The sequence below is a fragment of the Mus musculus genome, chromosome 18 (assembly GCF_000001635.26).
Source record: "Mus musculus strain C57BL/6J chromosome 18, GRCm38.p6 C57BL/6J".
NCBI lineage: Eukaryota > Metazoa > Chordata > Mammalia > Rodentia > Muridae > Mus > Mus musculus.
Window position 1 is genome coordinate 38,285,797 of NC_000084.6, and position 24,661 is coordinate 38,310,457.

The window sequence follows — 24,661 nt, forward strand, 5'->3', positions numbered from 1 at the left end:
TGAGCCTCAGTTTCCTTTTCTGACAGTGTGTTGTCATCTATAAGATTATAGTGGGGATGAAAAAAAAGCGATTCACATGAAGGCCTGGCAGAAAGCACTCAGCAGGCGGGACCACTATTTTCTCCCTCTCATCTTGCAGGTTTAATGGTTTAAACACAAATGTGAAGTCATTTATGCCTTTACCTTTCTGGGTTTTTTTTTTTTTTTCTCCCTGGTCTGGTCTATCTTAGTTCTGGATGAGCAAGAGGCAGGCTGTCCTACAAGGAGAGAGCCATGTGGTTCCCTCAGAGCACAGGAGCACAGTGGGTGCTCATTGGCCTCTGATGACAGCATATATGATGACGTCACTGTCTGACCCTTATTCATCCTACTACTGCACCTGGCAGAGAAGAGACTGTGACCCCCCAAAGGGTTTCCAGTCAATGCGGAAGTAGGGGAAATGAAAATGTGAGCTCAATGTGGTGGCTGTGGACTGTGGCTGGAGAGTCAGAAGTCACGCCTCGGGCGGGGCAGGTGCTCCCTGGTGGATGGGAGTAGTTAGTTCAGTAAGGCAAGGGAAAGAACAAAAAGAAAGGCAAAGCAGACCAGGGAGGCAGACTGGGCAGAGACCCCCAAGTGGACAAGCTGTTTCCTGGCACTGCATCTGGAGGCTGTGTGAAAATGGGACTCAAGACACTGAGTGGTGAAAGGCCTGGGTTCCCACAGAAAGGACCTACAACTTGTTGTGGAGAAGAGCTTTGGGAAGAATGGTTAAATCAGCCATGACTTGCCATCCTATGTCCTGAGTGGTTTTCTTATGTCCTCTCATTTCGACCCACAGTCAAGTCATCAAGCTAATAAAAAAGATGAACACAGGAAATTTGTCCAAGGTCCTACAGATTTACCTTCCAGAAAGCCTCTTCAGCTGTACCCAGGAAGGTAGTGGAGAGAGGGGAAGCCAGTGAGAGTCTGCAGGAGGGAGAACTTGGATGCAGAAAATGTCTCTAAACTGGCAGTGTTTCCAGAATGCCATCTGGTGGCCAAAGGCAGAGAACAAAGCAGAGGCACAGAGGGGACAGTCACCAACACCGGAAGGTGGGTTCGGAGAGCTATGCTGAACAGAAGAACATAACCAGAAAAGATAGCACAAACAATAACACATCTCCTAATAGATGACCCAGTCTGGGTGTGGTGATACATGCGTGTTATGCCAGCAGTTGGGAGGCAGAGGCAAAATGATCAGGGAGGGGTTCGATGTTATTCTTGGCTACATAGCAAGTTGGAGGCCAGCCTGGGCTACATGTGACCCTGTCTCAACATAGCAACAACGGCAAAAGATAACTAGTGTCCAGAGGGATGGAGTTCATGACTTTATGTGTTATTTATATTCTTGAAAAGAGATTGCTGTGAATATATAGTAATGCTATATAAATTTATATATAATAAATGTGTGTGCTCATGCATGCATATGTGTGTTATGACCCCGACTACAAAAAAAAAAAATGGACTCACGTCATGAGACTTTGAATGTGTATTGCATATGTGTTTTGCTGTTAATGCTTTGTTTTGGATTGGGGGTCCTTTTTTAAGACAGGGTTTCATAAAGCTTAGGTTGGCCTTGAACTCTCCATAAAGCAAGGGATGACCTTAAATTCCCACTCCTACCTCCACCTCCTGGGCATTGAGGTTACAGATGTATGCTACCCTTCACAGCGTCTTATAGGCATTGTTTGTTTTTCTAGACAAGGTTTCTCTGTATAGACCTGACTATCCTGAAACACACTCTGTAGACCAAACTGGCCTCAGACTCAGAGACCTGCCTGCCTCTGCTTCCCAAGTGCTGGGCTTAAAGACATGTTGCATGTGTAGTTTTTTTTTTTAACTGTTGTTATGTGTTTGTTTTATTGGCATTGATGACATGAAGCGAAGCCACCCCTTGAAAGTCCCAAAGGTTTATGAAACAAGACGTCAGACTGTTCCCAGTGATTGTCTCTGGGAACACGGCCTCCATTTTGTCCTTTTCTCCCCTTCCTTCTGCTGGGCGAAGCTGACCTTTAGCAGCGCTGTCAGAGGATGAGCTGTCACTGGGGTTTGTCCAGAAAGACTTCATTTCCTTGAATTTGGGAAAAAGTTTAGAAGGAGCAGAGGTAGTAGTTGAAATAGCTTTAAAACAGCTGAGCACAGCCTCCTTTGGGCCCTACAGATTTTAAGATGAGGGTCAGTTAAGGCTGGGGCTTGATATCTTTTCTAAACCCGAGCCTCGAGGTGAACCCCTGTCTACAGCGAGGAGCCAAGAGGCAAAACGAGGAGGGTGAGAACCAGAGGATCTTTTCAGAGCACTTGGAACCCCCAGAGTTCACACTGGTAAGATACAACCTTGACTAACAGGGCAGCTAGAGAAAGGCTATGCCCACCTACTCAGTATAGACATTCCGGTCTGGCCCTCTTCCTGAGATTGCTCTCCAAGCCAACTCCAAAGAGGTCTGGAAGCACTGCCTTCAGGATCATTCCACTCACACCTGTGGCTGGGCAGACCTTGCTGAAGTGAGAGCCAGGAGTCTTGGTTAGGAGACTCATCTTTGATATTCTGGATCACTTACTCCTGGCGTGGCACTTGGGGACTTTCCTAGGACAGGTGACAAATGTCAACTCTCACATCATGGCTGCTCTTTCTAGACAAGTACAGGAAGAAAAATGGACTTTTCAAGGAGAAATTTGCCAAGATATAGGACTTTTCACGAAACAAAAAGGTATTCTGTCGTAGAAAAGAGCGATGGTCCTCAAAGGGTTCCTACCCGAGGAGTGAATTGGAAAGCTTTGTGAAATGCCAGAGGCAGGATAAGAAAATTCATATTTCTCTTTTCCTAGTCTGCCAAGGGTGAGTGTCTAATTTCTAGCTCAATTATCACTCTTTCTAGAAGCTCTCTCTCTCATCCCAGTTTTCAGAGAGGGAAGGCACTAATTTACTCCTCTCTCTCTCTCTCTCTCTCTCTCTCTCTCTCTCTCTCTCTCCCTCTCCCTCCCTCCCTCCCTTCCTTCCTTCCTTCCTGCTCTGGAACTCACTCTGTAGACCAGACTGACCTGACTAACTGTGCCTGCCTCCACCTCCCAAGTGCTAGGACAAGAGGCATGGGCCATCACTGCCTGTATTCCTTTGTTTGTGTTGTCATTGTTGGTGTTACTGTTTGAGGCAGGCTCTCAGTAGCTCAATCAAGCTGGTCTGGATCTCTTGGTCTTCCTGCTTCATCTCTCAGGTCCCGAGGATATATGTGTCTCTGCACCTGGTTTATAGACTTCAATAATGATAGTCTACAGGTGATTCTACATGTACCCAATCTCCACCCAAGCCATACTGGGAACTCTGGTTGGTCTCTCAGAAGTACCAGCAGCCTTATAGAGCCAAATTTTACAACCAGCTCCATAGCATCACCAGGAAGTGATGATGTTTCCCTACTCGGCTTCCTCCAGGTCACCTTACTCCCAATACCTGTGTCTCTCTGCTTCCCTGACCTCTGTGGCCACCTGGCTCTATCTCCACATTCTGCATAATTCTCTGCTTCTTAGACTCCACTTTTGGTTCTACTTCCTTATGGCTCCCAGGTGTAGCATGTCCTCAGCCCTCTGAGCACTATTGGCTCAGATACAGATGGCCGGATTTGACATAGGAAAAATACAGGTTGCCCAGTTAGATCTGAATCGTAGATAAATAGCAAATATATATTTTTTTGCTCTAAGTATTTTTACTCAACAGATCTGCTCAAAAATAATGTTGGCTTTTAGCACATCTTTCTTCCTGTCCCTGCCCCAGTGACTCCCACCCCCCAGCCCCCAAATTCTGGTCTACACAGTGAATTTGAAAATGTATCAGTAAACACAAAAATCAAATACGTTGATGGGGAGCATCATCTGCGCATGAATATTCATAAGCTGACTCTGTTGGTTGGCCCTGTTATACACTCGGCATTTCTGGGTCAGTCTGGGATCGAACTGTTCTCACACTGAAAGAACCAGCCCAGAGGAAGCCTGGATCCCACTCAGTCATTAAATCATTCAGTCACCCAATCATTCATTTATTTGGTGGAATTCAGCATGTTCCTCTCTGTTTATAAGGTCAATTTTTAGGGGGCAAGGGAAATAGCTCAAGTTGACCCACATTTTCCCTTTGTCTGAACCCAGGGTTTTTTGTTTCTTCTTCTTCTTCGTATAGAATCTAGTCAGCTTAATCCTCTCCTTGCTCCAGAAAGGCTCTTGCAGGAAGGAAAATGAGCCTTCCCATCGTTACATAAATTCTCATGGGGCTTCCCTTTACAAGTTTTTGACAGCTAGGAGTTGAGCCTGGAGCTCTGAGAGAAACTGCCACACACTGATTTATGATGGCAGCTGCTGCTAAACCTCACCCTCCTTCCTCTTCACAGAACCATGCTACCTTGAGGTTACAAAACTCTTTTCACTCTGATTCAAGGGAATAATAATAAATTGCCAGGTTGCAAGTATAAACAGGACCATTCTGTGCCTATTATTGTAATCAGATTTTATCTTGTATCAAAGGTACAGGAAATACGCCATGCTGTCAGCCACCTGAAGCCTCTGTAGAGATCTGTCTTTAGGTCATCCTGGGATGACCCATGGAATTGCTTGGACTGCACTGATTCAGGAAGCCAGTTACACCAGTGATCTGACTATTTTTCCCCAGTTACACCAGTGATCTGACTATTTTTCCCCAGTTACACCAGTGATCTGACTATTTTTCCCCAGTTACACCAGTGATCTGACTATTTTTCCCCAGTTACACCAGTGATCTGACTATTTTTCCCCAGTTACACCAGTGATCTGACTATTTTTCCCCAGTTACACCAGTGATCTGACTATTTTTCCCCAGTTACACCAGTGATCTGACTATTTTTCCCTACGGGCCCAACTGAGCACTTTATTTGTGAAAAGTGTTGAGTTGGTCCAAGCATGGCACTAGAGATGATGATGCAGGCTCAGGACTCTTAGCTGTCCAGGGTCATGGCTTTGCTCTGTTATTTACCCTGTCAGAGACAATGGTAAACTAATGACCTCTCTGTAGTCAATTTTTCAGCTTTGGGACTTGGAGTTTAGTTCAGTGGTAGAGTGCGTGCCAGCAAGCACAAGGCTCTGGGTTCAGTCCTAGACTCAACAACAACAATTCTCAGCTTTAAAACAGGGTGAAGGGGCTGAAGACATCTCTTAGCAATTAGGAGCACATATATTCTGCTCTCGTAGCGGACCTGAGTTTGGCTGGCTGCATCCATGTTAGCTGTCCTACATTCACCTGTAGCTTCAGTTCTAAGGGGACCTGATGCCTCTGGTCTCATCCTTATGTACTTATGTGCACATACTTTCACACACACACTCGCATAATCAGAAACTTAAAAAAACTAATAAGATAGGGATGGTGACAGCTAGGTTGATGATGCTGATCATGGCGATGGCTGTGTGTTGAGCTGCCGTACATTTAGCTCAGTCAGTAAACAGCTTCTTCCAGCAGGACCTCGTGCATGCTTAGGATTCTGTTAACTATTCATAACAGGGTTATTTGCATGCTTCTGCCTATTAATTTATCATTGGTTTGTTTCATTTTGTCTTTAGGATGAAACCTCCATGAAAAAATAATAGTCAAGTTTTCAGATTCCCTTAATATCCTCATGGGGAACAAATACACAGTGACAAGCTCAATGGTGAGAGCCACTGGGTGTCTTAGTTGACTTTCTAATGAATGGGAAAACACAATCCCTCCACTATGGCATCCTTTGTGCCTCTAAAGGCAGACCCAAACAGACATTGCTAAGGTCAGCTGCTAGCGTGGATGGACCTTGCCCCCTTCAATCACATGGGCAGAGCTTTTTATGTTCAGCTGTTCTTTAGGAGCAGAAGAAGGACTCAGGCTCTTGTGCAAGTTAGAAGCTTAGCTGGGTGTGGCTTTTCCCTGAGGGTGCCCATCCCTTCACAGTCCACTGCAGACCCTGAGGCCTCTCTTAATTCCGTTGCCTCTTTCAGCACAAGCCTCAGACATAGCTGAGTCTCCTGGAGTTCTCTTCAAATGATGCACTTCGTATTTCTCTCTGCCTCATTGGCTTTTTTTTTTTTTTTTTTTTTTTGGTAGACCTGTATAGAAGTCATTAAGAATAGCCACACCACAGATTAAATAGTGTACCGTCTTGAATTTGCCTCCACCAAAGAAATGAGCCTGTAGCTGCTTATTTAGCCTCAGGCAAGTTCTTAGGACAATGGCAGAAGGCAGCCACATTCTTTGTTAAAATATCACAGGAATGGCCCGGCCCCTAGCACAACTGCTCATATTATTCCCTTCTAAAAATCTCTTGAACCGCGTCTCCACAGAACTCATTATTTTCAGCACTCTCTTACAAGATCCCAAGGCAGCTCGTTACACTCTGCTTACAGCATGCAACCACTTTTCTAGTCTTCCAAATTCGTCCAAAAAAAGGGGGGGGGGGGGCTGGAGAGATGGCTCAGCAGTTAAGAGTGCCGACTGCTCTTCTGAAGGTCATGAGTTCAAATCCCAGCAACCACATGGTGGCTCACAACCACCCGTAATGAAATCTGATGCCCTCTTCTGGGGTATCTGAAGACAGCTACAGTGTATTTACATAAAAAAAAAAAAAAAAAAAGGCCAGGTTCTTCACAGTTACAGCCCACTATCTGGTACCAATATCTATCTCAGTTACTTTCTGTTGCTGTGATGAAACACTACAACCAAGGCAATGTCTAGAAGAAAGTTCATTTGGGCTTATAATTTATGATTTCAGAGGACCAAGAGTATATCACATCTGAGAGCATGGGAGCAAGAGGCAGGCAAGGTGGCAGAAACAGGAAGCTGGGAGCATGTGCATCTTGAGCTGCAAGTCTGAGTGGAGCGAACAAACTGGAAACAGGTAAGGCTCTTCAGTTTTAAAGCCCACCCCCCAGTGACACACTTCCTTCAGCCAGGCCACACAGCCTAAACTTCCCCCTAACAGTGCCAACAGCGAGGGACCAACTGTTCAAATGCCTTAAACTATACTAAGAGGGATACTTAAACAACTACAGTGGGATAGCATAGTGATAGAATGCTGCCCTAATATAAGTAAGTCCTTGGGTTCAATCCCCAGATCTGAAAAAAAATTAAAAATTCAAAGGTTGATGGTATTTCTGTGCTAGGCAGGGCTCACCAGCTCCAGTATCCTTCTGGGACTGGGCAGAACTCATTTTTCCACACTGCTGTTGTCTCTAAGCATAAAGGGCCTGGTTCAGGGGTGCTTGTCGATGGTGGTCTCTGAAAAGGAGGCCGTGTGCCTGGGAAGTGAGTTCCTGAGGCCCAGTGGAGGGCAATGAGTGTGGAAAGTCTGTTGACTTCTGCACTAACCATCCCACGGAATGACTCATGTCCACTCTACTCATGATCTGGGTCTACACATCTGCTTAGCTACTCCATTCTTCTACACCTGGGCCTCTCACCTGTGGACAGAGGACGGAGTTAGATCTTTTCCACTCTCTGAGTTCTTACTCTTATCTATCATTATCCAATAAACCTATTTATTTGTTTGTTTGTTTATTTATTTATTTATTTTGGAGATAGGGTTCCCCCCCCCCCCAAGACAGGGTTTCTCTGTGTAGCCTTGGCTGTCCTGGAACTCACTCTGTAGACCAGACTCAGAAATTCACCTGCCTCTGCCTCCCAAGTGCTGGGATTAAAAGGAGTATGCCACTACGCCCGGCTTTTGTTTTGTTTTTATTTATTTATTCACTTTACATCTTGATAGCAACCCCCCCCCCCCCCGCCCCGAGGTAGGGTTTAATCTGTAGGCCATACAATCTGGGATTCATTTCACTATGTAGCACAGGCTAGCCTCAGACTCTTGCCTGAGCCTCCTAAATGCTGGGATTTAGGCATGTGCCACCAAGCCTGGCTTCATTATGTCATAAACTTTGAAGCTAACGTCCATAAGGCCTTCGATTTTACAGCTTTGGGACAGAACTATGTCTTCCTCTGCATTATTTATTGCCGCAAATTCTAATCCTCTCACAGGCTACAGAAGAGTCAGACCATGAGGAACCTTGTCTGCATCACTGTAGCAGTATTGGAAAGATCATTTCTTCCTAGTGACACCATGTCTTCCTTTACAAAACAGGAAGACAAAATTACCTAAGTCATTGGGTCCTGGGCTTTTAAATGAGATAATGTATATAAATACTTAATAGAGAGTTAGACACAAGGGGAAAGACCAGTCAGAAAACTTTAACCAGGCGTGTGAAACCAAAGAGAGAAAAACCTGCTGTTTTCATGGAGTCTAATGACAAGTTTATTAAAAGATTCTAGCCAATCTTTTTCTCAAAGCTATAGTCCAAATCTTTAATTTGCTTTTAATTACCATCAAATTCTTTTTTTCTTTTTTTTTAAAGATTTATTTATTTATTTATTTATTTATTATATGGAAGTACATTGTAGCTGTCCTCAGACACTCCAGAAGAGGGAGTCAGATCTCGTTACGGATGGTTGTGAGCCACCATGTGGTTGCTGGGATTTGAACTCTGGACCTTCAGAAGAGCAGTCAGGTGCTCTTACCCACTGAGCCATCTCACCAGCCCTGCCATCAAATTCTTAACTCTACTTTGAAACATTCCCTTCCTCTCAGTGCTGTGCTGTGACCTCTGGTGTGAGGTCATGGCATGATGTCACAATCTACCCCCAGCTCCAACCTTGAGACTCTCGTGAGGTGATTCTTGAACCCCTTTGCTCTTTACATCTGAGAGATCTTGAGGTATTTGGTTTCATAGGAGGGTCTCTTTTCTCCCTTTGCATCTTTAAAGGGTATGTATTTCATTTGTTATCTGTTCCAGGGTCTCTCACTTGGCTAAGACCTGAAGATTCTTATATGCTTGGTCGAGAGTCCCAGATCTGCAATCTACTTTTCTAGGGGTTGGGGAAGGATACAGAATGAGAATGGGAGCTTATTAGAGCATTTGAAGCACACTAGCTTGATGGTTTCCAGAAGCAGGACATTTCTGTATTCTGCTTAAATGTCACATATTAACGCTATATAAGTCCCCTCTTGTGTAATCAAGATACAATTCACCTGTACTAAAAAGTTAACTGTTTAAAAAAATATACAATCAGTGGTGTCTAATACATCCACCAAATTGTACAATGGTTACTGCTAATTCTACATTGTTCTATTCCTCAAAAATATTAATGGTTACATCCCATAACCTTCCTGATAGCCACTGACCTACTTGCTGCCACTTTGCTTACTACAGACATTTCATAGAAGTGGGAAAATATAAAATGTGGCCTTTTATATCTGACTTCTTCCACTTGGCATAATGTTTTCCAGGTTCATTCGTGTTGGAGCATGTATTTGTATATTGTTTTTAATTGCTGAGTAATATTCTATTTTTGGATATATCACATTCTATTCATTCATTGATGGAGTTTTGGATTTCCATTTTTTAGTTCTCGTACGCACTGCTGCTGTGTATGTTTATAATCAACTATTTATGCGAATATAGTTTTTTAGTTCTCCTGAGTATTATACCTAAGAGTAGAATTATTGCATATTATTTAACTTTTCTGAGAACCAGCCAAACTTTCTATAGTTTGGGTTGTCTTTTTACTTCCTTAGTAGGGTCCATTGAAACACAAATATTTCTAATTTTTCCCCCCACAGGCTCATGATAGTTTATTTAACTGTTGATCATGTTTTAACCTGTTAACAGGGAGGATATTTTCGATTGAAACCATTCCTTGCTTAACTAAGAGTGGGTAAATACATGATGTCTTAGAAAAATTGTTGAAGCAGGCATTTTTCTTTCTCTTTTAGTATGCAGCAGTCTGTGTTTCTTCTCCCAGCCATATCTGTCCTAACAGCATTGCATTTTTTCTTTTATTGGATATTTTCTTTACTTGCATTTCAAATGTTATTCCCTTTCCAGGTCTCCCCTTTGGAAATTCCCTATTCTATCCCCCTCTCAATATTTCTAATTTTTATAAATCCAATTTATGTTTCTTAAAACTATGTCTTCTTTGAGTTCTTGAAGATCCTGCTCCCATAGTTACTTCCTAGAGTTGTATAGCTATGCCTCTCACATTTAAATATCTGGTCCATTTTAGCTAATGTTTGTACTATGCTGTGAAGTAAGAGGAGATGCTAGTTAGTTAGTTAGTTAGTTAGTTAGTTAGTTAGTTTTTCGAGACAGGGTTTCTCTGTGTAGCCCTGGCTGTCCTGGAACTCACTCTGTAGACCAGGCTGGCCTCGAACTCAGAAATTCTCCTGCCTCTGCCTCCCAAGTGCTGGAACTAGAGGGAATTAGAGACATGTGCCACCACTGTCTGGCGAGATGTAATTTTAAATCCAGCTAATTATGTCAATAATCATTGTGGCTTTTAGTAATGTGTTGAAGCTGAGTCTCAATTTCCTATGTAAAAGAGACTAGCAAACAGAACCCGAATAATAAGACTTTGGTAAAGAGCAGAAAAATGTACATATAGCTCTAAGCACAGTGCTTGAAGCCTCGATAAATGCAGCAGTTAAAAAATGCAGTGAGTTAATGCGTTATTAAGGGAAACATGGAACGCTGGATGCAGCATTCACCTCAAGGTGTGAATCCCAGGTCTGGGATTGACTATGAAGGGGGTCTTTGCCCCTAGGTGGACCGTTACTTCAGGTTCACGTTTAGCGATTGGTTAAAAACTCTCGCTCTTCAGAACCTACGTTTGTACAAATTTGAGGGTTTGAAGCTTGCACATTCTGTAGGTGGAGGCTCCTGCAGCGAGGGGCCACGGCCTGTAGAGGGCGCGCAGGAGCCAGCCGCGCTGAGGGCGGCTGCGCAGAGCCCACCCTCCGCTGGCATCCGCCCCTCTCAGCTGACAGCTCTGGAGACGGAAGAGGCGGTGCTCAGGTGCTGCGGCTGGTCTGCAGGCCTGGCCGGCAAGCGTCTGCCGAGGCCCAGTCAAGGGCATCCTGCGGAACTTTAGGGCCCGGCTCGGCTGAGCGGCCGGAAGGTACGACGGGGAGGCGCTGTGAGCGCGCGAGGCAGAGCCGAGTGACCGGGCTTGCCCTGTGGACACCGGGCTCTCCGGCCCGGGGAGGAGCGAGGCGGCCCGCTCCGTGGGCGCCTAGGGGACAGGGCGGGGCGGATGGGCCTTGCGCCTCTGGCACGCCCCGGGGACCGTTCCTCCACGCCGTTGCTAGCCCCGGGCCTGTAGCCCTGCCCGATCCTGTCCGCTGTTGCTGGGGCGGCGTACAAACACGTCTGCATGGCGATTGGCAGACGGCGGGGCGACACCCCGGCTGACCCCAGCGCCAGCGCCTGAGCCTGCAGGGAGTGGCCGGGAAGATGAATCGGATTTTCCCAAGCTAGGAAAACCCGGCGGAGGAGGGGCGTCACGTTCTGCTGGAGTGGCTTCCGGTTTGCAACAGTAGCTTAATTAAATTTTGTCTGTTTGATGCTGCCAGGGTTTATTCTTGTTCCCAGCTTACAGATGAAGAAATACGCATTTTATGTCCAGAAAAGAGCCCAGGCTGTCATCTGTCTATTTTTGATTAATGAAGTAGTAATAAGACTTGCTTCAGGTGGTTGTGGAGTCTAGCGTCAGTTAGTGCACCGAAAGGGCTTAGTCCAGTGCCTGACACCGGTAAGAACTTACTAATTGTTACTGTTCTTACCAGTGTTACTGTGACAACCGTCCCAACTTCCTTCTAGGAGTGGAATGTGACGAAGTGGTTACTGACTGCTGTGCCCCTGGTCCTTCAGTCCTGCGCATTGCATTTTACTCCAGGTATTTTCTCAGTGTCCAGGGCATGGCTTGATGCTAAGATAATAGATAGATGGAAGAGACTTGGGCTTGTTACGTAAAGGACTAATGCAGGCTAGTAGGAAAGGAAATGCAAGGTTCGTTTTTTTAAAGAAGACGGTGTCTGTTGGGAAACTATTATGTGGAGGTGGGACTTTAGAAGTTGCCCCCAAAGGTTAAGTGGATGGATTCAGAGGAAGTGAAAGCTAGCAAACTGAATTAAGGGCCACCTGGACCCAGCCTTTTAGTTGAGTTGCGGCCAGGTAGAATGAGGGGACTGTCACAAAGAGGTGTATTTTGGAGTAAGGATTATCGGTCTGGATCTGTACTTCTTGGAAATCTAGAAGTATGCTTTCTCTGGACGCACTTATACTGAAATTGAAATGATACAGAGATTAGCAAGGCCTGGTGCCAGAATGACATGCAAACTTATGAAGTGTTCTGTATTTTGTTTGTGTGTGTGTGTATGTGAGAGTGATTGTGGGGATAGGTTATGCAATTAGAAAGAAGACTGAGAGGGGAAATAGAGATTTTTCAGGAAGGGAGGGGGATAATAGAACACATGTGACGTGAATGCTGAAAGGGGAGGAGGTGCTAAAGGGGGATGGGTACAAAGCAGGATGGAGAGAAAGGGGGAGGAATTTTTTTCTTTTTGAGTGTTTGTTTGTTTTGGTTTGGTTTTGGTTTCGATTTTTCAAGACAGGGTTTCTTTTTGTAGCCCTGGCTGTCCTAGAACTCGCTCTGTAGACCAGGCTGGAACTCACAGAGATCTGCCAACCTGTGCGCCTGGGTACTGGGATTAAAGGTATATGCCACCACTGCCAGCCTAGGAGTTCAAGGCTAAATGGGGAGGGATTTGAACAGAAGCAAATTACGTATGAAAATGATGCAGTGAAGCCTTCTTGTAGCTGATGTCTACAGACTGCGAAGCTGAACCCATGATTGTTTTAAGATGTTTTCCTGCCTTTAGAGTTATGCCACCTGCAAGGTTAATTTATGAGCAGATGAGACTAAAAGCCAAAGCGGGTGGGAAATAGAGGCCTGACTTAATTGATCTTTAATATGGCCTGGGTATTAGAGTTTTGTTATTGTTATTTGTTTGTTTTTTCAAGACAGGGTTTCTCTGTGTAGCCCTGGCTGTCCTGGAACTTGTTCTGTAGACCAGGCTGGCCTCAAACTCAGAAATCTGCCTGCCTCTGCCTCCCAAGTGCTGGGATTAAAGGCGAGTGCCACCGCCCCACCTGGGTACTGGAATTTCAAAAAGCAGTTTCCTCGGGAGATTCTGATTTGCAGACAAGATGGAGAATGCTAACCTAAAACCATGAAGTCAATAAATACATCTCTCCTATCTGTTTACAATGAAACAAAAGGCTTAATCCTGGCCTTAGCTTGTGCTAGTTTCTGGTCAGATTGTTAAAGATTCAGTTAAGGTAATGTGATTGGACTTAGTACCATACACTTTGGTGTTTTATAAGATAAACTAATTATGATACTAATTATGGTATGACTTATTTGGGAATCATTTCTGAAAACATGGTTTAAAAATTAAAGTTTTATGTAACATGTTTACACATGATTTCAAGATGTTTCTCACATCCCATAGCCCACCTGTGGACCACACTTCTCTAAAACTAAACTCCAATTTAGAGGTTATTCTCCCATGGAGCTAGAGCCTCAGTCATGGAGGCCTGGCTGTAAACATTGAGTAAATCTTCCATTCCACATATGTATGCCCTGGTTCTGTTTTAAAATGTTATCCTACCTTGAGAGTTAACTATGTCACTTTCCAGGCTAATTTATTAGCAGGTGAGAATAAAAGCCAGAGGGGATAGGGAACAAAGGAACAGAAGTAGAAGAAAGTAGAAGAAAGAGGGAGAAAGCAAAAAAAAAAAAAAAAAAAAAACAAACCAAATTTAAGATACTTGTTGGGCATGGTGTCACCTCTTATAACCACCTCAGTTGCAGGCTGAGGGCCGCTGATAAGGTGTTATTACTGGGGAACATGTGCTTGCCCTGTAACCATGTGACCCAATCTGTCCTGGGAGAGTAATACTACCTGTGGATCAGAGTTGGTGTGGTAGATGGAGAGTTGGCTGAAGTCATGATAGTACAGATAGGACCTGAAGAGGATCCTCACACATCTTCCCTGTTTCTGTCTTGCAGATGGCAGACTTTCTGTAGTATATCGGACGCAAATCTCACATCTTGGTTTCTTATCCAACTTCAGTCTAACTTCACTGGCTAGAAAATAAATGGGATTTGCACAAATTCCAAGCCAAAGTGAAATACAGATTGCAGCAGCATTAATATCCTTTTCTCCTGGTTGTTACTAACAGGTACTATGTGACCTCAAATGGAACATGTCTGTGCTTTAGACAGGGCTAAGCTTAAGCGGACCTTAACAACTGCTGAGGGAAAGCTATATCTATATCTATATCTATATCTATATATCTATATATATATATTAAACAGAATTGTTTCAGATATGGGAGGTTTAGAAAAAAATTGAGAAGAAAGAAAATGGAGTCCTTAAAATGCTTTTCATATTTTGTAGCAGCATCTTCATCTTTTAGGATGCAAACTGTGCTCTCACTTTTGTTTCAGACCCCATTTCAGTTTCAGAAAGTAGTTGTAGGAAGCAAGGCAAAGTTGTCTTCCTGGATTAGTCATTAAGTACACAGTGACCAGCTGTTAGCTCTGGGATGCCTGAGGAGTCAGCAGGAAAGAGGATGGCGAAGTCCTTTGCAGTTGTTTGTGAGGAAGTTTTATATACCATGAAACCTCTCCCATTGTGTGCATTCTTTTGTTAACTGCTTTGAATGATTGTCTTCGATCCAGCAAGTTCAATGTCGGCAGAAGACCTGGAAGCCCAGGAGGATGAACTACTGGCCCTGGCGAGTATTTATGATGCGGATGAATTTAGAAAAGCTGAGTCTGTCCAAGGAGGAGAAACCAGGATCTATTTGGATCTGCCACAGAATTTTAAGATATTCGTGAGCGGTTAGTTAATAATACCTTTTTATTTTTAATTAGATATTTTATCTATTTAGTTAATATCTTAACATAGCTTTTTCTAAATAGAAATTATTCTCAATTTCTTAAACTTTATTTGTCGTTTGTGTCTACAGTCCTAAGGGATTATTGATAAGTATTAGTGACACAGATTTAGTGTATTTTCTGTTTTAAAAGAAAACTAGGGGAGGGGTGAAAAAATTTTCCATTTGATCCTGCTTTTTTGGCCATTGAGTTGAGATATATCCTGCATATTTTATGCAGCTAGTCTTCTAATTAGTAGTTGATCAGTACAGCTGTTGATTATCGGAGGTAATAAAAGGAAGCAGACAGTAATGTGTTGCTGCGAAGGGTTCTTGACACTCCCTGGAGGGCCACATGGTTGATTTCTGCTTGATTTCTAGAATCAGGGCTACAGGAATGGGACAGGTGTGGGGCAGGTGTGGGGCAGGTGTGGGGCATGCTCTTCCTCTGCCACCTTTTATTGGAGAAAATCAAAACTGTGGTTCCTTTGCAGAGCTCTTGATGCACATTTTCTCACAACGTTTCTCTAGAAGCTGAGATCACTTAGATGAGCCTGTGGCTGTGTTGTGTGCCGTGTTATGTCCTCAAGCCTGATAATATTTTGTTGGCACAAACTGATTCATGACTAGTTGGCATGTGCTGGTCTTAGTAAGTCGTAGTTGTCTCATAGAAATAAATGTCTTTTTCTCTAGATTGTGTCTTTGTCTACTATAAATCAACAGTTAAACAAACATTGTTCATGACTTGGTCCTTAGTGTTAGGAATTGTACCAGGAAGTGTTTACAAGAATGAGTTGTGTGGCTTTATACATCACACAGCACCTAAGTAGATTTTCAAGGGCTTAAAAGGTGTTGTTTTGTTTTGTTTTGTTTTTGAAGGCAGAGACTAGGAACTTAACGTAAGGGATGGACGGTGCTTCGGGAGGGTTTTGTCCCCTTGACTACAGCCTCAGGGCTGAGCCCTGCTCGGTAGTTTGGGACACTCCAGTGTTGATGAACTGATCCTTTCTGATTTTTGTTTTTGGTTCAGGCAATTCAAATGAGTCTCTCCAGAATAGTGGCTTTGAATACACCATTTGCTTTCTGCCACCACTTGTGCTGAACTTTGAACTGCCACCAGATTATCCATCCTCCTCCCCACCTTCATTCACACTTAGTGGCAAATGGCTGTCACCAACTCAGGTAGACCCAAAACTTAATTTCTCCTATCCGTTTTTAGAAACTTTTAACATCGTCTTTAATTGAAGACTACCTTGGTGATCTTTAATTCAGTGCATAAAGAACAAATGGATTTGATTTTGTAAATTTCCCCCTAGTGTTCATGAATCCTAATGCTAATGAATTGAAAATGCTTGATGATTTTAGAAGAATGGCAGGGCTGGGGATGTGGCTCAGAGGTAGAAAGAATTCTTACCTCACATGTGCAAGGTCCTGGGTTTTAGCCTCAGTACTGGAGAAAGAAAGAATGGCAGTAAACAAAACTTAATTAATCCTTATGCATTGCAACAGCAATGGTTTTTAATCAAGTGTATTGTTTCTTTTTCTTGAGACAAAGTCCTCCTTATTTTCCTTAGATAATGATATTATTTTTCTTACTTATTCATTCCTTAAATCAAAGATTTAATTGTAATTACAACAGAAAATTGAGCTAAATTTCTATAATAAGCAAATTCCTGCATAAATGTAATAGATGCTTCTCCATAAAATCTGTATATTAGTAATGGATAATTGTCACTTAGTTGTAGGTGCACACTAATGGAAATGTGTGCAGTTCTTGTGCATACTTTCTGAGACTTGATACCTTACATTGAAAGCCTTCTTTCTCTCTGTGCTGTTTATCCTTTCCTAATAATATCAACTTGTCTATTAGTAGGTAATAATTGTACATATTTATGGGGCCAAGTGTGATATTTCAGTTGTGTAGAGCATGTATTGATCAAACTAGGGTAATTAGCATTTCTGACTCTGTCTTTTATGTCTGGAGCCTTCAAGTGCCTCTCTTCAACCTCAGGGTTTGATTAAGATGTAAATATGACTTGAAGCTAGTACAGTGTTCTGAGATGAGATAGATCAATAGCTACTTTTCTTGAAGTTATGAAGATCGATAAGCTGATATTAAGACAAAAGCTGTCTATTGTTGACCTCAAGGAAGCAGATCATTAGTTTTTCCCTTTAGTCATACAGTTTTGATATGTTTGTTTATTTCTGAAGATAGAGTTTTGCTACAAAGCCCAGGCTGGGCTAAATCTCATGAATCCTCCTCCCTCCGCTCTCTGAGAGCTGGGATTATATGTGTACAACAACCCACTTGATTTTATATTACAGTTTTTGTTCTCCCACCTAAGCTTTTCTATAAAGGTACCTTTGCAAGAATTAAGATTACAGTTTTAAAAGGAAGTTAAACTTTAAAGGGGATAATGCCTGTAGACTAGAAAAGGATACTGTAATAACTAGCCAGAAGCAGTAGGTAGAAAGTAGCTCATTATCTGTTGAGGCTACCATTTGTGACCACTGACATTAAGCAAGTTCTTCAGATGTTTAGAGATCCATAGAGTTACTAATACTCTGCATACTTTCACGTGCTTTAAACACATGCACATAAAAAGGATAGGTTAATTGGATATATGACTTTCAGATCTTAGTGTATCTACTTACTGCTAGCTTTGGGGTACTAGGACATAGGGAAGGGTTCATTACTTTCCATGTTTTAATTGGTTGTGTTTCTTTTTTTCTTTTTCTTTTTCTTTTGTTTTTCTTTTTGATTTTGATTTTGATATTCAAGACTGACAAGGTTTCTCTGTGTAACAGTCCTGACTGTCCTGAAATTCACTTTGTAAACCAGGCTGGCTTCAAACTCACAGATATCTGCCTGCCTCTGCCTTCCGAGTGCTATGATTAAAGGCGTGTGCCTTTATAGTTGTGTTTCTTAGTTCAGTCTTTGTTGCTATACCTTGACTCCATAGCATTGTGGATTTTACCTGTAAAATGGACACATGTTCCTGTCATTCTCTGATGGATGGATAGATAGAATCAGGAGTGCGTCGAGTTATCTAGTTTTTTTCCCTACTCCACCGTATACACCTCTCTCTCCTCTCTATTCCCTACTTCACATTTATATGCATGTCTCTTCTGAAGTGGAACTGGAGGAAAAAGAATGGCCTCTTTATCAAACTTCAGTTACATGGCATGCAGAGCTTCCTCTTTAAATAGTTATTACACCTGCTAAAGAGATGACTCCGTGGTTAAGAGCACTGACTGCTCTTCCAGAGGTCCTGAGTTCAATTCCCAGCAACCACATGGTGGCTCACAGCTGTCTGTAATGGAGTCTGATGTCCTCTTCTGGTGTGTCTGAAGACAGCTACAGTATACTCATATACATAAATAAATAAATCTTAAAAATAGTTATTACACTTTGGGGCTAAAGAGGTGATGGCTCAGTGGTCAAGAACATTTGTTGTTTTTGCAGGGGACCCTGGTTTAACTCCCAGCACCACATTGCCAGTTCACAACCATCTATAACTCCAACTTCAGGGACTCCAGTGCTCGCTTCTGTATATATGCAGGCAAAGCACTCGTACGTGTAAAACAAATAAAATAAAACTCCTAAAATAAATATGTCTTACATTTTATGTATTTTAGCAGGTTTCTCAAAAAGCATGATTCATATTAAAAGCTTGAAGCAAATACGAAAAAGCTTTAGATGTCAGTAAATATTAAGTAAGTGCGCATGCAGAATTATCAGAAGCACCATACAGAGCAAGGAACAGAAAATGGTATTTTTTCATTGGGATTTAATTTACAAAATTTGCTTGCCATCTGGAAGGGCTTGTTTGTAGGTGTTTACCTGAAAAAAAGAAAAGCTGCTTATAATTTCTGAGCTCCAGCTACAAATATTTTGCATTTCTATTGGGAAATCCTCTTATGCCTGACTTCCTAATGAGAAGGACCAGTTTTAGATGGAAAAGTTAAAACAGTTTAACTTTGATGGAAGTGAGCGCTTGGTTTTTGGCAGCAGAACACGTGGAGGGCCTGGGATTACTGCTCAGGGCCAGTGGCACTCTGCTTCCCTCTGCTCCAGACCACTGCGTAAGAAGAGGATTGTCAAGCTATCAGCTGGGGGTCTTGCTGAGTGCTAGACTGCTTCTTGCCAAGCAGGGTCCCTGAGTCCAGTTCCCTGACTGAAAGAAACGTTTATTATAAATGAAAAAAAAAGTTATTCCAGCTGACTTGGCTAAAATCAGCTTTGAAACTTTGAACAGTATTTTCAATTTAACAATTTTAAAAGAACTTTTGAGAGGAAGTCTCAGGTGGTTCTGGCTGGTCTTCAGCCCACTGTGTACTCGCGGATGCCCTTGACCTCCTGATCCTCCTCACTTCGCCTCCCAAGTGCTGGGCCTGGAGGTGTGCACTGGGATATTAGTTTACTTAAATTTATTTCAACTTAATAGATAATATAAGTTGTGTATCCTTATGGGGTTAAATATTTTGGCATATAGGAATATGTAATATTTGCTTTATAGTGAAAACACTCAAAACCCTTTCTTCAGGTTTTATCCCCTCCTAGTTTTTTTTGAAATATAGAGTGACTTTTGTTGTTTTCAGTCAGGGGTTCTTGTTCCAGATTTTCTCTCTGTAGCTGAGACCGGCCTTAAACTCACAATTACTTTGCTTCCATCTCTCAAGTGTTAGGATGTCAGGCCTGTGCTATCACATTATTATCAACATCTCCTTACTGTGTGCACATGGGACCTCATGTTCTTGTACCTTGACATAGTGAGCACTAGGCAGTTTTCCTCCATCCCTCACTTCCCTGTCCTTGCCTGCATGTATGTCTGTGCATCACATGAATGCAGTGCCCACAGAGGCTAGAAAAGGGTATGAGGTCTCCTGGGACTGGAGTTACAGGTGGTTGTGAGCCACTCTGTGGGTTCTGGGAACTGAACTTGGGTCTTCTGGAAGAGTAGCCAATGCTTTTAACTGCTGAGCCATCTCTCCATCCCCCTCACCTTAAAAAAAAAAAAAAAAGCCAGGTGGTGGTGGTACATGTCTTTAATCCCAGCATTCAGGAGGTAGAGTCAGGCAGATCTCTGAGTTTGAGGCCAGCCTAGACTACAGAGCGAGTTCCAGGACAGCTAAAGATACACAGAGAAACCTTGTCTCAAAAACAAATAAAAAATAAAAAAGGAAGATGACCTCAGACTCCTGATTCTTCTGCCTCGCTTAAGCCGGTATGCTTAAAGGTATTATACCCTGCCATGCCTATATGAGGTTAACTCTTATATTTTACATATGAACAAAACCACTCAGAACTTGTGTTTCTGAGCCTGGTGATTCCCAGTTTCATCCATGTTGCAAATACGAGGCTTTCTTTTTTGTAGATGGGCAGTATTCCATTGTTATATATCCAGCTAGTGATGGATGTTTACGTTATTTCCTTCCTTAGCAATAATGAACAGCTCTGCTACATAGGAGTGTATACGATACACACAATCTCATTTCCTGAGTTTATACCTGGTAGTAGGATTGCTGGATTATATTGTAGTTCTGGTTTTGAGTCTTTGAGAAACCTTTTCACTGTTTCTCACAGAGCTACACTAATCCACGTTCTTACTGAGAGAATGCCCAACGTTCCCTTTTCGACATCCTTGCCAGCACTCAGTTTTTGATGCTAGCTATTTGTGTCACTGCCTCACTGTCTCTGGTTTTTACATCACCGAAGTTAGTGTAACTGAGCTTTGCCTGGCAAGTTCATGTCTTCATTTAAGAATTGTCAGGTATTACCCTGTGTGTATTAAAAGCGGCTGGGAATTAAACTTAGGGCCTGTGCATGCTATGTATGCTTTCTGTCATTGAGTAATACCCCAGATGTTACTTAATATTGCTTAATGCTTACTTAAATATCATTGCTTAAACCAGGTCTGGTAGCAGTAGCCTTTGATCTTCTTCAGGAGGCTGTGTGAGGCAGAAACATCAAAAGTTGAAGGGTTGGCCCTATAAAATGGCTGCAGGCAGGGCACTGAAGCCTGATGACCTGAGGTTGGTCCCTAAAACCCACGGGTTGAAGGAGAGAACTTACTCCTGCCAGCTGTCCTCTGACCCTCACATCAGGCCATGCACGTGCGTGTTTGTACCCACACAGAACTACATACAAACAAGGATGTTTTAAAAGGCAAACCTGGGCAGGCTTAGCAAGGGCGTACCAAGTTAGGAGAAGACTCAGAACTCTGGCTCGTGGTAGTGCATCTGCCCGGGATTCCATTCCCACTGTTACCAGAAAGGAAAAAAAGCAGAGCATTTTGGAGACTTGTGCTTTTGAAATTTGTCATCTATGCTGGGTGTTACCTTGTCGGGTGTTGTACGAAGCGTGACTGTTTTCTCCCACCTGGTAGGTCACCCCCGCGCTCCATTGTTCCCTGTGCTCCGCAGAAGCTGTGAACTTTGACAAAAGCTTTCCTCTGTGTTGAGTTGATTTTTGTAACTGGTGTATGTGTTGGGGGTATGCTTTTAGTTTGGCTGTTTTGAGTGTGAATATCCAGTTTTTCCAGCGCCATGTGTTGAAGACATTATCCTTTCTTGGATGTTTTTGCTTTGTTGTTTCTTGTGGACTAGATAAACAAGCACTCTACGGTTGAGCTGTGTTCCCAGTTTTGAATGATTCTTTTGTTGTTGTTTATTTATTTACTTTTTTTTGGTTTCAGCCCATTTACTGTTCATATGTGCCTCACACATTTCTGTTAGATAGATTTATTATAGGAAGTACAGTTAATCCAAAAGAGGAACAGGAGGGTGTGGGGGAAGAGAACACAGGTAACTGCCACATGTTCCTACCCAGATACAAGTGCAGTGAGAGCTTGCAGGCTAGGATGCTTCTGTGCCGTGTTCCCTTTCTAATCACACTCCAGACCACCTCCAAGGAAGGGTAGGCTCCTTAAGAGAAACAGTCCCCTTAGAACCAGGTTCCTTCTGACATATGAGCTGCAGAGTGATTCTAAAAGCTTAAACAGCAACCTGGCTCTGTGTCCTGTGGCAGCCTCTTGTCTTCATGCTACTTCTAGATTCTGATTTTGATTTACTCTGGCTCCTGTTCCTGGATAGTTGAACAATTTGGTGAGAATGTTGGTACTGTTTTGTAAGTAAGAAAGAAATTTCAGGAAGTTATGCTAAAATAAGCTTCAGCAGGTCAGGAGCTGGTCTATCATCATCTTTTCAAATTCAGCATCCTCATGTGCTCTCTCCCAGCTCTCTGCTCTCTGCAAGCACCTAGACAACCTGTGGGAAGAACACCGAGGCAGAGTGGTGCTGTTTGCCTGGATGCAGTTTCTTAAGGAGGAGACCCTCACCTACCTGAATATTGTCTCTCCTTTTGAGCTCAAGATGGGGTCTCAGAAAAAAGTTCAGAGAAGGGCAACAGCCCAGGCCTCTTCCAGCACAGAGCTTGGTGTGGGAGGAGCTGCTGCGGCGGATGTAGACCAAGAAGAAACTGTGGATGAGAGAGCTGTACAGGATGTAGAGTCATTGTCAAGTCTGATCCAGGAGATCTTGGACTTCAATCAAGCTCGGCAGACGAAGTGCTTCAATAGTAAACTGTTCTTGTGCAGCATCTGTTTCTGTGAGAAGCTGGGTAGTGATTGCATGTACTTCTTGGAGTGCAAGCATGTATACTGCAAAGCCTGTCTGAAGGATTACTTTGAAATCCAGATCAAAGATGGTCAAGTTAAATGCCTCAACTGTCCAGAGCCACAGTGCCCTTCAGTGGCGACTCCTGGTCAGGTACTGTCCTCTTGTCCATGTCATGTGCCCTCCAGGTTCTTTTCACAAAGGGAATCATCTCAGAAATGTTTCTTTTGTTTCCTTTCTGTATATCCCAGACTGGACTAAACTCATGATCCTCCTGCCTCCACTTCCCAAATGCTGACATTAAAGGTGGTTGCCACCACACTTTCCACGGGAATTTTACTTAATATATTATTTAGCAGTGTTGAGGATCAACCCTAGGCCTCATATATGCTAGACAAGCCCTTTTCCACTAAGTCACACCCCAACCGTCACAAACTTTCGTGATGGTACTCATGGGATGGACCGAGTCCTTAGATGCAGTCCACGGGTGTTTCATTGTGTCTATTAAGAGTGCTATAAGATGGGTGTGGACACCCAACCACCTATAATCCCAGTACTCCAGAGGTAGAGGCCAGAGTCAATATCATCCTTGACTGCTTAGTAAGCTCAAGGCTAATTTGGGCTTCATGAGATTCATCTCAAAAAATTAAGATGGCTCAGCAGGTAAAGGCACTTGCCACCAAACCTGATGACCTGAGTTCAACCTAGGAGAGAACCAACTCTCTCAGGTCATCTTTTAACCCACACCCCCACATAAATAAATAAATAAATAAATAAATAAGATTTCTGTTTTCTCTCTCCTCTCTCGACAGGGTTTCTCTGTGTAGTCCTCCCTGGCTGTCCTAGAACTAGCTCTGTGGATCAGGCTGGCCTCGAACTCAGATCCACCTACTGAGTGCTGGAACTAAAAGTGTGCTATGCCCAGCCTTAGTTTTAACCAATATGTAGATCCATATAATCACAACCTCAGTCAGAGAAAGGCATAGGAGACTGAGTCAGGTGGATTTCAGAAAATTCAAAGCTAGTCTGACTACATAGGAAAACCCATCTCAACCATGCCTCCCTCTGCCCCCCACCCAAAAAAAAGGGTATAAACTATTGCAAAACCCGCTTTGCTTCTGGAATGAGAATAGGGTGTGACTTTTGTACCTATCTATTTTATATCAGCAGCCTCAGAGTCTTCATAGGATCAGAGCCAGTTGGGAAATCTTCAGATCTATGGTGTTTTATATTCCCTCTCAGGTCAAAGAGCTGGTAGAAGCAGACTTGTTTGCTCGCTATGACCGTCTCCTCCTGCAGTCTACCTTGGATCTAATGGCAGATGTGGTGTATTGTCCCCGTCCATGCTGCCAGCTCCCTGTGATGCAAGAGCCTGGTGGTACCATGGCTATCTGCTCCAGCTGCAATTTTGCCTTCTGTACCTTATGCAGACTGACCTATCACGGGCTTTCTCCATGTAAGGTAACTGCAGGTATGTTGTAACTGAACCCAACTCTCATCCAGTAGCCTTTGTTTTCCCTTGTGAAGGCCCGTAACTTCCGTCCATACATTTAGAGCTCTCACACCTGTAGAGTTTGCATTCCTCTCAAAGGCAGAAAGCTACTAGAAGCAGAGGTGCATGCCGCTTATGACCAACTTTTGCTCCAGTGTACCGTGGGTCTGATGGCAGATGTGGTGTGTTGACACATCCTGCTGAGAGCTGGTTGGCTCTCATTCAGGGTTGCTTTGTCAGTTACTGTCTTGGCTCTAGGGGAAAGGGATGGACAGAAGAGACCAAATCCTTTCGTGGAACTGCCAGACTAGTGGGGCTGACAGACAACACAGTAAGTAGTGGTAAGTGCTGAGGAGGAGAAAGAACACTAGAGCTGGTTAGGAATGGCTCTGAGGGGAGGGGGCTTAATTAGCTGGAAGCAGGCTAGATGGGAATCCTTTCTAGGAGAAAGACTAGCATGTAGACTCTGCCAGTGACCAGAGTAGGTGGGTCCTGATAGCAGCTGCAGGCATCCACACTCCCACTCTTGCTGCTTCGGCATGTGTTTCTGTCTCATCAGCCCCCAGATGCCTTCTCCCTGAGCCCCTAGTTTGGAGTGGGCACAGGAGTGGCAGACACGTGCCTGCCAGTTTGGGTGCAGATGCTCTAGGGAATCGGGGCCTTTCTGTCAGTGTGACTGGTCCTTGGTGCCCTACCTTTTCTCAGTTAGTGAAGAGGACAGTA

General features: G+C 43.4%; 1 protein-coding gene and 1 non-coding gene across 22 annotated transcripts in view; both read left to right on the forward strand.

Annotated features, from left to right (window-relative positions):
* The window catches only part of Rnf14 (ring finger protein 14), a 40,393-nt gene that overhangs the window by 8,337 nt on the left and 7,395 nt on the right, over nucleotides 1-24,661 (forward strand). The window contains exons 1-8 of one of the 21 annotated variants that reach the window (NM_001361269.1): nucleotides 10,839-11,002; nucleotides 11,670-11,779; nucleotides 12,513-12,599; nucleotides 13,958-14,130; nucleotides 14,633-14,794; nucleotides 15,860-16,011; nucleotides 22,069-22,599; nucleotides 23,689-23,917. In NM_001361269.1, the coding sequence (NP_001348198.1) occupies nucleotides 14,641-14,794; nucleotides 15,860-16,011; nucleotides 22,069-22,599; nucleotides 23,689-23,917 (1,066 nt within the window). In that variant the 5' untranslated portion in view covers nucleotides 10,839-11,002; nucleotides 11,670-11,779; nucleotides 12,513-12,599; nucleotides 13,958-14,130; nucleotides 14,633-14,640. Of the gene's footprint in view, nucleotides 1-6,770; nucleotides 6,897-10,804; nucleotides 11,410-11,475; nucleotides 11,636-11,669; nucleotides 11,780-12,512; nucleotides 12,600-13,013; nucleotides 13,225-13,957; nucleotides 14,131-14,632; nucleotides 14,795-15,859; nucleotides 16,012-22,068; nucleotides 22,600-23,688; nucleotides 23,918-24,661 lie in introns of those variants that run through there. The other 20 variants (NM_001361265.1, XM_030250548.1, NM_001361268.1 and 17 more) reach the window with 20 other exon arrangements.
* Gm23205 lies at nucleotides 12,141-12,245 on the forward strand. Its single transcript, XR_003952715.1, has one exon. It is a non-coding gene; the product is annotated as a U6 spliceosomal RNA (small nuclear RNA).